The sequence below is a fragment of the Triplophysa rosa genome, linkage group LG11, assembly GCF_024868665.1.
Source record: "Triplophysa rosa linkage group LG11, Trosa_1v2, whole genome shotgun sequence".
Classification (NCBI taxonomy): Eukaryota; Metazoa; Chordata; class Actinopteri; order Cypriniformes; family Nemacheilidae; genus Triplophysa; species Triplophysa rosa.
In genome coordinates, this window is record NC_079900.1 from 8,456,525 (window position 1) to 8,470,456 (window position 13,932).

Sequence of the window (13,932 nt, forward strand, 5' to 3'; positions counted from 1 at the left end):
GTCCCAGAAACGTTTTTTGGTACGTCCATGCGACGAATATGGAACGTCTCAGGCATGTCTTCAGGAGGTAATCACCATGTCCCAACAACGTCCAATGTTACGTCGTCACGACGAATATGGGAATCACAAAGTTACGTCGCTGGAACGTTATTATACGTCGTGGCAACGAATATGGTCCGGTCCAGGTACGTCATCACAACGTAACTGTGTTAGCTGGGTATGCACTGATATATATATACCGTATAAATACATCATATATATATATATATATATATATATATATATATATTAATATATACAAAAGTACAATCTAAACTGCAAAATCTAAAGCTGTGCAACACTTGTTCTTACAGTTACAATGTCTGACCAAGGAGTAGCCTACATAAAAGAAATGCTTTCAAAAAGTGTTTGACATCTTTATTCAAAGCATGCTGCACTACTTCAAGTTTCAATATTGTTTACAAAATACAGCATGCAGTAGAGGTCTTATTTAGAAAGTGCAGGACACACCGAGCATCGCGCATGCCGAGAGGAGAGACGTCCGCAGGTGCGAGCAGGGAAAATAAACGTGCAAGTTTCCCCATCAGACGCGCGCTTCTCCTCTCGCGTGCTCTCGGTCGAAGAAAAATACATCTGGACATTTTAAGATCAAAACAGCTGCGATACCAAAATGCAAAAGTTACCGTTCACAAAACATGCTCTTAAAAGTGATTGTCTTACAAACAAAATACAAATAATTATACGCTGCTTATTTTCTGAGGTAAAAACGTGTGAACACTTCACTGCAATATCTAAAATGCAAAAGCTATGTAAACATGAACCAACAATACATTATCGTTTGGTAAACGTGCACTCTGTCATCTTTGCTTTAAACGAGTAGAAGTTGCATATCTCCACACAATCTGAGAACAATCGATGGTCACTGGTGCCATTCGGTCCGGCAGCCCGATTACAGGTGACACCAGTGTCTAACTCAGTCCGATCATTACTGCCTCGACGTCTTTGGATGGCCTCCGGTCCTTGACCAGAAAGTTAATCATACTTTCTGACTTGATCATGAGGTTGCAACCCAGAAAGAAGATCCCGAACATGACGGTGAGCGAAAGTACGCACAGCACGGCAATCTGCACCACGCGCGTCACGAACAGCTTGCGCTCGTCTTGCGCGAGAACTAAAGACCCGCCGCCGTCGTTTGCGGTCACTTCGCTCCCGTTGCGTGCGCAGCAGTCCACCAGCGTCCCCGCGAGCTCTTGGCTGCGGTTGAGCAGAGCCCCACGCGTAAAAGCTGTATTGTTGAAGAACGTTCCGTTCATCTTGAGCGGGGACGCAAAAACACTAGTACAACACTAAATCAAGCCTCTGATGGCATCGACTGACTTTGTGCAACTGCCTGTTGAATCGGCCAAGTTTCATGAGGGGGAAAAGTCAAACAAGTATCTTCTAAAGTCATTTGTGATGGTTCACACCATCACTGCGCAAGCAGGTTTGAGGAAAAAGTGCTCCGTTTACGTTGCGTTCTCTCACACCCGACTGATACTAAGTAACGTAAATCAGCGCAGCAAAGCCAATGCAACTGAGCTGAGACCTGTGCGCAGGTTTCGTGTTGTGTGGTCCATGTGGAAGGGGTGGGGGTGGCCACGAGAGAGCGATCAGCCTCAAACGTCGCCTGGGAGACCGTTCTCTGTCAGAGCTGGAAGATGCTCTGCCCAATGGGGATTTGAAACATTGGTCAAAAACGGGCAGCAACCCACATGACGTAAAGTTAATGATCATTAATATATAAAAGAACGTGCTTTTGGAAACATCTTTACACGTGTGTAGAGAAAGCAATTGCAGCCCAAAGTGGGCTAGAATTATGAAACCGAAGTCTGTTAGATTTAATTCATACGGTAGGCTATACAGAATTCTCATCGAAACGGTGACAAAAAGAAAGTGAAGACAGCGAGAGATGCTGCCAGGCGAGTTTGTTGAGAGCGCGCGCTGCAGCTGGCAAATGTCACACTGACAGAAACCCGTGGGAGAGATAAGACCGAGATAATTTAAGAAACGAAAAACGGAGTGTCGATTAAACTTTTCTGAGACAGTCAAGGCGTTCACTATTGATTCCTCGCTTTCTTTGCCAAACAGAAAAATATTTGAATGAATCGAGAAATATAATAACAGGATTACATGATTATTTCACTTTTGAGCAGAATAATATATATGCTTTTAAAAGCTGTTTCAAACTGCCTGAGAAAATAACGATTTTAGAAAATTGTTTAATAAATTTTGGCAAAGGTCACTAAAAGACAGACATGAATTCCTTCACCCATATGACTCGCTAGATTACTGTTTTCAATGTAGTCTAAACAATTTAAAACAGCTTTTATATAATGCGGATTAAAAAGCATGCATACAGAAGCTTAAACGTCTCCTTATCTCCCACACAGCTTCAGGGGACTTCACACATATTCCCTCTGTGCATTCTTCTGCAGTCTATACAGAACAAACATGTATCTTTTTGGTTTGAGAAAACACATAGGCTGAATTAACAATTGCTATTTTTATGAGTCTGTAATATTAATGTAATATTGAAATGTGGTGCTTGAACATATTGCTGGTTTGGAGTGCTCCTAGGCAACAGGCAATCTTTACGCATAAAGACAGATGGTTGTCTTGGTTGGAAAACCTGAAGAATTGATGGAGAGAGAGGGTTGAAGGGTGCATGGTCAGAAAAATGGGGAGTTGTTTCCACTTCACTGAGGGAATTGGCAGCCTAGCAACAAAATTTAAGAGATGATGTCCCCTAGCAACCAATAGGCTTCACTGCCTTTTCATAATGCACGTAGACACAACAACTAGTGGTTAACTTTAACCATGCAACAAGCCAGCGACGTAAAATTTGGCATGTCCGCCACAGCCTCACACGCAGGCATACGCAGACACAGTCACAAATAAATACTTTCAGTTAAACAAGACACACTGTTCTCAAGCTGTTCTTTCGGTGTAATTATTTTGGTTGATTCAACTCAGGGACTGAAGAAAACAGGAAGAATACAAATGCTTAACCTTCCCTTGCCACATACTTAGAAGTGTTTCGTGTCTGTTGGAGGTGCAAACTCGTTCTATCTTTCTAATTTTCTTTAACACAGTCTCAGCGGCACTTTTCTGAGATCGCCCGGTGAGGTGTATTAGCAGTCAAGCACTAACCAAAAGACCCGGAGAGGTCTCACAGCATGATGCTGTGTGTGCACTCACATCTGTTTCAGTGAGTTTATGTTGTGAGTCAGTGATTACAGTCACTTTCACTGTCATCATTTATATAACAATTACAGTCTCGAATTGAAAAGATGTATATACGTGTGTGCATGCATCTGCTCTACTGTCAAAATAAATAATTACATTATATTGTCAAATAAACATCATGTAGTTTGATTCATAAGTGGTTTATCCATTGGGACCAAAAATGTCCCCACAAAGTCAAAAATTACTTTTCCAGGACCCCACACACCAGCACACACACATTCTTTCTTGTCTACCTCCAGCCATCTGCTGGGAGCACACGTCACACACGCTCACTTCATCTGGTCAAAGATCGGGTTGTTCAGCGGCGCTCAATCCAAACATGCATTATGTGTTATTAGCCCATACTGACCCCAGACCAGCTCTGGAGCTCAAACAATCTTCTAAGCATCTCTAAGCACAATGTGTATGAATGAAAGTGGTGTCACAGGTGAGTAATAGATATCATTCAGGAAGTATTGTCAAGAGAACTTAAATGCACACACACAACGGAAGCGATCACGCCTGCACGGTGGCTTATCCCTCTGCCTCTCAAACACAACTCCACAATTCCAGCACACAAGGCAGTAACTAAGCAACAGGCCAGAGAAGGGGAGCAAAAAGAGAGAGAAAGGATGGGGTGACTATTGTTGGGTCCACTGGTATCTGTGGTTTCTTTAGCATTGATCTAATCAGGCCCCACCACTCAAGCATTTTTTTAAACTCTCATTATTTCTCCAAACCTCCATTGTATGGAAAATATTAAGATCTCACGATAGAAGTGGTTCTGTCTCTGGTTCAGAGACAGGTTTGTGTTGAATAGAGCGGTACTAAATATGACTTTATATGGAGAATATTCTCCTATGTTGTCTCACTTTAGTCTTTGCTTCTCAGTTTTTTTCGTACTGTCTCCTTTCCCCTGCAATGTCTTATTATAGCAGGGCTAGATTTCAAGTTGACAGACAGATGCAATTGAAGCAGGCTTTCAGAAAAAAATCAGCATTAATTAATGAAAACAAATTGACTGTTGATGTCAGAAGAGTACTTAAATACTGAAAGCCATTAAAGGAATAGTTCACCCAAAAATGAAAAATCTGTCATTTTTTCACCCTCATGTCTTTTAAAACCTGCATACATCTCTTTTTTTCTGTGGAACACAAAATTAAATATTTTGAGAAATGAGACACTGGTTTGGTGTCAATGCAAAGTCAATGGTGGCCAGTGTTGTTCGGTTACCATCCTTCTTCAAATATCTTTTGAGTTCTGGAGAAAAAGAAAGTCATTACAAAAAAATTGTCCTTACATTCCCTCCTGTAGCCTAAGTCTTGCCTGATTGTTTTTTTTTTTGAAGAGAGAAAAAAGTTTTGAAGATTTTTTTACCAGAATGAAAATTATGAAGTCATAATCACATATGACGTCATAATGCATTATTATGACATCACAATGATTTATTATGCCATAATCGACTATGAGGTCATAATACTTTTTATGTCATAAAGCATTATTGCTTAGTCGAGTATGATGTCATAATTTTTGTTCTCTCCAAAAAAATCCTCTTAATTTTTTTTTGAAGGGAAAAAAAACTGATGAAGAGGAAAAAATTGAAGAGAAAAAAATGTTGAAGAGGATTTTTTGAAGGGATTAAGAACTTTTGAAGAGAAAAAAAATTTGAAGAGATTTTTTTCTTCACAAAGATCTTTTATTTACATTGTGGTTCAGGGCTTCCATATATTTTCTAACTGACTGTTTAATACTCCTTTTATACTTCTGGTAGATTATACTGTATACAATCATTCAACGCAACATTACCTCCAGCATATGCCAGAAAAACACTAGAAAAATCCAAGACTAAAAGAGTCACTTTATTATATTTAAAACCAAACAATTAGCAGTGACTGTGATTATTTGAGTTTTAACAAACACCATATCTATGACTTGTAATCTCAGAATACTTGAATTTAAACACAGTATAGTTTACTTGTGCTTCTTTCACCAGCCAATGGAAGGAACTGTACCAAAATGAACCTAGAGCAGTGATGCATAAGGAGCGCCAATGCCTGTGGGCATTTAAATGAGATTCCTTCAGTGCATAGTGGGACCTGATGTCTTAGCAAGTAAAATTGAAGAAGACAGTATGGAGGGCAATATGAGTTCAGCAGAACACAAAGTGAAAGAACCAGCCAAAAACATCTCCAGAGGACACAACAGGAGCATGATAACTTGAACAAGAGGTGGAGATGATGGAATATGAAATAACCCTGCGTGCATGTATTTCCGTTACTGGTCACCCAGTATCGTCGAAGTTTATCAAAGTTAAGATGAGGCTGCATAAAGGGAAACTTCAGGAAAAGAAAAGAGATCAAAGTTTGACGCCCTGCTGGCAGATGTCAAAACTACACCATGTGATCTATAAAGAGCATCCCTCTCCATTGACAGCCATTCAGATGTACATTTATGAATTTGACAGCGCTTTTATCTAAACTTTTTACAAAGAACATACAAATCCTAACTTTTTTTGTTATAGCAGATGTCTCATCAGTGTTTTATAGGGGTCTCAAAAGTGTGAAATAGAAATGTATTTTGACTTCTGCAGCTTTTCACGTGGTTTTGGGTGCACGTTGTAATGGTGACAGCAACAAGCATTTTTCCACATTTCCTGTAGCTCCAGAGCAGTTTGACATTTACAGTTTAGGTGATTGGCTCAGAAAATCTGCATGTGGGCTGAGTGCCCATGGGCAATAATGGCAGTGTATTAGCTTGTGTTTGGTTTTACATACAAACTGTGTTGGCTGTTCCCCTCTGAAGGCACAAGAGTGACATCATTATTTTTCAAAATAGCAACTGCAAATGATCTCAATAATCCATAGCTTCAGCACCATAACTTGTATGTACACACACACAGTGTCATCCGCAACTAAAGCCTGTCAGCTCAGGTTAGGGTTACCATAGCAACCAACAGAGATAATAGCCATATAGTTGGGCACATGCCGCAGGGTGTGTGTAAGAAAGAGAGAGAGAGAGAGAGAGAGAGAGAGAGAGAGAGAGAGATACTGTATTTCTGTGTCAAAAAGTCACTGAGACCAAGTGATGATAGCTATCTGCCATCTGTTATTAAACATAAACTAGTTTAGACCTCAATACTTATCTGAATGAAGAGATATTAATCTATCCAAGTACAGTGGGCTGTTCATTGATACTTTTATATTGTGTTTTCTTAGAAAAAATATATTTACTGCTCAATGCAACAGCATTTAGTGTCATGGACTTGCATTTTTCTAAAGAACCGCCATAACCAGATTATCTAGGATGGATGTAAAAGGATTGTCAAATTTTTGCCTTGAGAATGAGGTACTTTAAGTCGGTGGTTCTCAATAGGTTAAGACCCAACTTGCATTGCGGTCTGATGGGAAGTCATTTGGGCAACTGTCTATTTTATTGACCTTTCCAGGATTTATAATTGTGGTACTGGTTTGGGTCGTAATTTAATCTTCATCTAAAATGTAGGTGTATGGATTAAATAATGATGGAAAAAAATGGAAAAGGATACAAACGCTGTAGCTGCTCATCATAAATCTTCTGTTGATTTTTTCCAGTATATTAAGGGGAAAACACACGCTGTGATGACTGAAGACAGAAGGCATATGACAGAGCCACATACACACTGTAAATAGATTAATCTTGTTCCTCTCTTTCTGTCGCTCTCCTCGCGTTTCTCGATGCCCCCTCAGAGACAGGGCTTTTAAAAATAGCCGTCCCTCCTTCAGATTACGGCACGCGTCTTGATTAATTACAGTGTTTGAGGTGTTACTGTGTGGTGGGTGTGATGGTTTGTGGGAGGGACGCATAGAAACGAAGGGAGAACGGGAGAGTGGGAGCAGACTGCAGGAGAAAATGAGGTGCCTTCAAAAGTTTGCGGCTCAAACAATTGGATGTAAAGGGTTTAGCATAAAAGCGTAGGATATAAACGTTAAAACGTATCACCAAGTCGTTGCCAAATCATGCATTAGGATAAACTGTGGTGTAAAGACCAGGGTAAGAGTAATTCATTGATAATCTGATTGTCAGTCATTTAAAATGGCAAGGCCGCATTCTCTTTAACACTCATAATGGCAAAAATGGAACCAGGTTGGATTTTTCTTTATAAAGGTATTTTCTGTCAAGTCAAGTTTTATTTCTTTCCAATTTTCTATCTTCTGTCTTCTTTCTCAATGTGAGTCTATTCTGGCGTCAGGGACATCTTTTGCTTGATGAATATACACATTTTTAAATGGTATATTCCCTGGGAATTGATCCCATGATTTTAGCATCACTTAGACTAATGGTTTACCTGGTTTATACAGTTTAAGTATGTTACTATAGACCTTTGGACATCTGCATGGAGCTTATTTTGTTAAAAACAATTGTGTAGTGCCATCTAGTGCATATCATATATAGTGCATGATGTGCCCCCTGAATTCTTTTATATGGTTTTATTTCTAGCAGGGAACACAAGCACGATGCTGTTTTCTACAGAATGGATGTAAATGGAGACCATGGCTACCTTTGGTCATCATCTGTTTTTATTGTTTCAAAAAGTAACATACTATCTAAATATACAGTATTAAATGCCATTGTAATCTCAATTAAAACATCTGAAAATGTTTTCCTCCATTTTCCTCATGAACCTCCTTCACAATACCTGTGCTTACAATATGAAAAATAATCTAAACTTTAAAGTCCCCCATGTGGTCGATAATTTTATCCTTTAAAACGAATCTTTTATCATCAAAATATTTAAACGTTTTTCCTTTGAAAACAAATTTTCCTTCCTTAAAATAGCTTGAATGTAACTCTACATCTCAGCTTCATTAAGTATACGCAGATACATGAATATGCAAAATAGCCCCGCCTCCACTCAATCGCACTCAAACGCAAAACTGAAAGTGAAACTGAGACCTGACACAGCAGTGCAGCGATAATTTTAGCCCACATCTGTGCGCCACTTTGCATATTTATGCCTCAAACTGCTTGTCCGCAGGGGTCAAATGAGTTGATGTGATCGGTTACAGGTTTATGACATCATTGACAGGAGCAGTTTCAAACCGCATTTTTTAAATTGTCTTTGGTAAACTGCAGTTTTATGGAGAAAATATTCAGCATGCAATGGTTTAAAATAAAAAACTGGCACATGGGTTGTCTCAAAACATTAAAAACACCTCATAAACATAAAAACCATTAGTTAGTAGGCCTAGCAGTGAATTATACAGTTGGTACCTTCGCAGAGAAATCTATTAAAATTAAAAAATGCAGAAAAATACATCGTCTAAGCTCAATTGTCTGTGATTTAAAGAATTTTACATTAGAATTCATTTTGACTTGTGACATCATATAGTATGAAGGTTTTATCTTGCTTTGTTTTGGAAAATGTGTGATCATAACAAAAACTCCCCTAGCTGTGTCTATGTTTTCCACAAAACATTCCTCTTGTTTGATATTATTTGGTTTCTTATGAGAACTTATGCATGAAGGCTATCAATGGCATGACATCAGATATATTCTGGTGCTCACTATGTCAAATGAGTGTTTGGCAATATCGACAAAAGAATATGTTTGCTCAAAATCAATGATTTATTCTGTTTATATTGAGTGATTACAGCAGTTAATGATTAGTACATAAAATGAGTCAAATAAAATCTTGAAAGCTATCGGATCACATTGACTCAACACTTTGTTGATGAATGCAAAGGTCGAGTTATTCAGCATTCTCTCAAATGATCTTTTCTTAACCAAGCCCTCTGCTGAGCTATATAAAAGGATACATTTTCTATCAACAGTACTGATAAACCCAAAACTGTAAACCCAAAGCTACTTTTCAAACAAAAGAAAAAGAAATCTCTCTTCATCTATTTATGACAGTGTGTACAGACATCTTGGTCACTATACAAAGACTATTACTATAACCAATAATAGTGACTCAGACCACAATTAAAAAAAGACACAGAAGATGAGAGGGATGATGGAGAATGTGAGAGAAAGGGAAAACAAGTAAAGACTGGGTGAGCTTCCACTGAATATAACATAAATATTACTGTGGAATGCAACAAATCCAGGCTGGTTACTGACTATGTGACTCTTGATCCAGTCCTGATACTTAGACACTCTGGCATACACACCAGGAAACCGGGGGTCCGCACAAACAATACCAAAGCTCACAATTCCAGACTGAATCCACTTGGAGTTCTGCTTACTGACCAGTGGCCCTCCAGAATCACCCTGCATAGAAATATTATACGCTTTATTATACAGTATTTACACCACTGAAGTTAAATAATCATGAGCTGTGCAAATGTGTCATAAAATGAACGACTGGAACCTTACCTGACAGGAGTCTTTCCCTCCGACATTTATCAGTCCAGCACACAGCATGTTGTCTGTGATATCACTATTATAGGCCATATTGCAATAAAAGTTGCTCACAATTGGAATCTCCACTTCCTGCAATATGTCAGGAGATGTGCCATCTATAACATAACAAAGAGATGCAGTATAGTTTAGTGGAAAAGTTGTACACTATAGAACAAATGTGTCACTTTAAAACAATGTTCACTTACTTCCAGTGTCCCCCCATCCTGTGACCCAACTTGAAAGTCCTTCATCAAACACACTACCAGCAGCAGCCAGACAGACTGGTTTAATATAATCAGTGAAATACACAGAAGAGGAGAGCCGGAGCAGTGCTATGTCATTGTCATTAGTTATTGTGTTATAATCAGGATGGTTGATGAGCTGAATTACCGTTCTATTAATCTCATGTGGATTTGATCCATTTTGGTTCTGGCGTCCCAAGTAGATCATAATGTGTGACCTGTTAATGCTGTACATAGCAGTCAGTTTTAATCCACATGCAACATAATGATGTTGATTTGACACTTAAATTTAATTTATTTTTGGATCACTACATACCTCTGAAAGCAGTGAGCTGCAGACAAAACCCAGTTCTTATTGATGAGACTCCCACCACAGAAATGGAATTGATAAGCATCGCAAATGCTTACTTGCCAGGGCCAAGACCCTACAATCGCATCCACCCCTCCAACAATCTTGGTATTAAATGGAGCTTGGCCACACACTAACAAGAGACGAGAGCATGTGAGAAATGAAAGGTTCAGAACAAAGTGCTCAAAACAGTTTGTGTGGAACATCTTGAGTGTTGAGGGTCACATATTACTTACCATCAAGCTGACAGAAAGAACCTATATTGGGAGAATCAAAGAAAACACAATAAGAAAGCGCAGTTTTGTTACATTGTAAAACAACTAGTAAGATTTACTTAATTTTTTTATTTACAAAATTTGCACAAGGTTTTTTTTAAGTAAGTTTTACTTTAAAACTGTGTAAAAATGTAAGAAAAATTGTGTGCAAAACCTGCACAAATTTACACAAAAAATTAAGCAAATCCTATAGTTGTTTTTTACAGTAGGGTTATTCATATTTGTGATCCCGGACCACAAAACCAGTCATAAGAGTCCATTTTTAGAAATTGAGATTTATACATAATCTGAAAGCTGAATAAAGAAGCTTTCCATTAATGTGTGGTTTGTTACGATATGACAATATCTGGTCAAGATTCAACTATTTGAAAATCTGGAATCTGAGGGTGCAAAAAAATCTAAATATTGAGAAAATTTCCTTTAAAGTTGTCCATCAGAGGCGTTTGAGCAGGCCGTTGCTGAGAAGAAACAGGTTTGTTTTAACGCTCTCTACTGGCTTGCTGTAATGATGTTTTGGAGAGTAGAGGAACCAGAAATCTGAAATTCTAAGCTTTACATATATACCAAACTCTAGTGGGTAATTCCCAGAGGGCAGCAGTGAGTGGTGTTTGCAGGCGTGTTTCCGGTCATTTTTGTTTGTGATTTTGCTGCATCCACCCACAAAAATAAAGTTTTGATGTATTTACGGTAGAAAATTTACAAAATATCTTCATGGAACATGACCTTTACTTAATATCCTAATGATTTTTGGCATATAAGGAAAATCGATCATTTTGACCAATACAGTGTATATTGTTGGCTATTGCTACAAATATACCCGTGCTACTTATGACTGGTTTTGTGGTCCAGGGTCAATGGACAATACCAACATGAGAATGAAAAAAACAGCAAAACTTGGCATTGGTGAGAGATAAAATGTTCAGAATTAGACATTCCCAATTTAGGAAATTATTAGGAAATTATTTAACAATCAAGCTCCAAAACTAAACATATTACTTTAATAACATCACTTAATTTCCCACCACATTCTGATAACAGCAAGTTACAGTATATACAGACATTTATTTTCAGTATTCAAATCTCTTTTTGAATGTTTCAAAATATGTTACGTAATAAAATATTTAAAGTGTTAAAAATACATATAATTATTAAATGAGATCGTTTCTTCTTGATGTTAGTTGAAATAACATTTCAGTAAGCGTCTGCCTACCTTTCAGATTGAGAAGTACAGTCACAGCGACACACAAAACTTTGATAGACCTCATTGTCATGTTCTGAATGCTGACAGATGACATGTGTACTTTTTATACATGGATTTTGCCACCTCCCAACATTTTTTTAACTGAATTCCTTTTGAGATCATAACCAGTTCAGCAGGAAGTGACAGTAGCCAGGGGCGCATATGAGATTCTTTTACTGGTGGGGACCAAGCTGTAAGCAAATTATTTCAACTCAGTTAGTTATTTTGCGTAATTTGGATTTTAACTAGTGCTCAAGTAGTTACTTTGCGTAATTTGGGCTAATGGTTTGCACTAAAAAGCCATTGGAGGATTCTTATTTGAAATCATGGATAAACAGCAATGCATGATCAAACTGTTATTTGTCTACTATGCCAGTCACCCACCAAAACTTCACGCCTCTGCAAAATATGTTTTATTTAAATATTTAAACATAAATCAGTAAATTTACCTCAGTCAACTTATACAGTACATTACGGATAGATGATAATGTTATGCCAGGACCCTAATTTAGTCTTGCAAGTCCAGATATTTGCAATTTCCTGACGATAAATTGTTGATTTATCCAACCATTCTTTTTCTGTTCATTCGCTATTTGCCTCTGTCCACTCACCTTTGCTAGTCATGCTCTCCAGGTTTTGCTGTGTTTGCTAAGTGCAAAAGACTAGCTATACAAATAAATAACAGAACTAATCTGCCACATGGGAAAAGGCAACAGCCATAGGATACTTACATTGTTTGTTTTTTGAAAATACGGGTGATTGTCGTTTGTCTCCTCATTGTCTCTTTATTTTTTTTTCAGGCAGAAAAATCACCATTTGGCACCAGCTCAGTCATAGATGTTGGCATTTGATCACTCTACATCAGGCACAATGGGCTCTTTTTGCATGCGTGACTTCCGCGTTCCTATTTAAATTAAGTAGGTGCTGTACATTGCGGCACGCAATATAGTAGTATTTGAAATGATACTTTCATAAATTAACATTTGAGATTTACTAAACAGGGCAACATAGTGAGATGGAGCAACTTCAAAAAAGCACCGATGGGAGAGAAAAATTGCCTAAAAATGTTGACTGGAGGTATTCAAACAAGTTTGTCAGCTCTTCAAGTGTCTGTACTTTGCCTGAAGGTATGGCAGTGATCCAAAAAAACATTTTTCATATGGAGAATATTTCGTGTTAAAGGGCTCAGCTGATGTCAAATTCAATGTTGCACTGAATATTCTGACAGAGTTAAAAAAAATATGAACAAAAACACTAGTAGGCCAATGCACACAGATAATTATTATGCACTTATTAGAACTCTTAAAAATAAAGGTGCTTCACGATGCCAAAGAAGATCCTTTTTTGTCTAAATGGTTCAATCTTTCTTAAAAAATTCTTTGTGGTGAGAAAAGGTTCTTCAGATTATAAAAATTACTTTATAGCGCCTTTATTTTTAATAGCGTAGGAGTATTGCTTTTAAACGTATTATTTTAAACCGACTTGTTTTAAACTAACATTGTTTGTAACTGTAGGCATTTAATAACTTCTACAAGCAATTATCAAATTGCAAGTGCAAGATTTAACATTCATGACAAGCAGAAGAAATTTACAATTTACAAGTTTCTGTGTTTATAAACGTGTCACACTGGACTTCTCGAAAATATTTCAGGTATCAATCAGATATAATTTTTGACAGAACTTAGAATTCGTAAACTAATGTTTTAAAACTGCTAAAGTAAGTGATAAACTACCTCATTTTTAATTGTGAGGTAAACATTTTCACATTTTAATGTGGGATTATTCACCATCTTCTCTCACCACTTTTAATTTCGTTTTTCTATATTGTACTATTTTAGACATTAATCACAGAATATTTATGCAAGACTGCTGCTTTGCAATCAACAAGTTTCAATTTGTCCTGTTTCCACAAAAAAGTTTGAGTTACTTATACTTTATTGCCTTCTCTGTCAAATCATATACAGGTGCTGGTCATATAATTAGAATATCATCAAAAAGTTGATTTATTTCACTAATTCCATTCAAAAAGTGAAACTTGTATATTATATTCATTCATTACACACAGACTGATATATTTCAAATGTTTATTTCTTTTAATTTGATGATTATAACTGACAACTAATGAAAATCCCAAATTCAGTATCTCAGAAAATTAGAATATTACTTAAGACCAATACAAAG

The 13,932-nt window shown here is 37.4% G+C and overlaps 2 protein-coding genes across 2 annotated transcripts; both read right to left on the bottom strand.

Annotated features, from left to right (window-relative positions):
- Positions 1-375: 375 nt before the first annotated feature.
- On the bottom strand, positions 376-1,677 carry rprml (reprimo-like). The gene has a single exon (XM_057346867.1). It carries the CDS (start codon positions 1,311-1,313, stop codon positions 969-971), a length of 345 nt encoding a protein of 114 aa, XP_057202850.1. The 5' UTR covers positions 1,314-1,677; the 3' UTR covers positions 376-968.
- Positions 1,678-7,814: 6,137 nt separating this feature from the next.
- On the bottom strand, positions 7,815-11,821 carry LOC130562041 (chymotrypsinogen A-like). The gene is made up of 6 exons (XM_057346835.1): positions 11,722-11,821; positions 10,473-10,493; positions 10,204-10,369; positions 9,852-10,114; positions 9,619-9,761; positions 7,815-9,513 (listed from the first exon to the last, which is right to left on the bottom strand). The coding sequence occupies exons 1-6, from the start codon at positions 11,804-11,806 to the stop codon at positions 9,226-9,228; spliced, it is 966 nt and encodes a 321-aa protein (XP_057202818.1). The 5' UTR covers positions 11,807-11,821; the 3' UTR covers positions 7,815-9,225.
- Between the last annotated feature and the right edge of the window lie 2,111 nt (positions 11,822-13,932).

Bases quoted from the DNA above. Each gene is read 5' to 3' on its own strand.
- rprml (XM_057346867.1), bottom strand. From the start codon at position 1,313: ATGAACGGAACGTTCTTCAACAATACAGCTTTTACGCGTGGGGCTCTG.
- LOC130562041 (XM_057346835.1), bottom strand. From the start codon at position 11,806: ATGTCATCTGTCAGCATTCAGAACATGACAATGAGGTCTATCAAAGTT. The intron at 10,494-11,721 runs GTAGGCAGACGC...CTCCCAATATAG, and splicing joins TGTACTTCTCAATCTGAAAG to GTTCTTTCTGTCAGCTTGAT. The intron at 10,115-10,203 runs GTATGTAGTGAT...TGCTATGTACAG, and splicing joins GCAGCTCACTGCTTTCAGAG to CATTAACAGGTCACACATTA.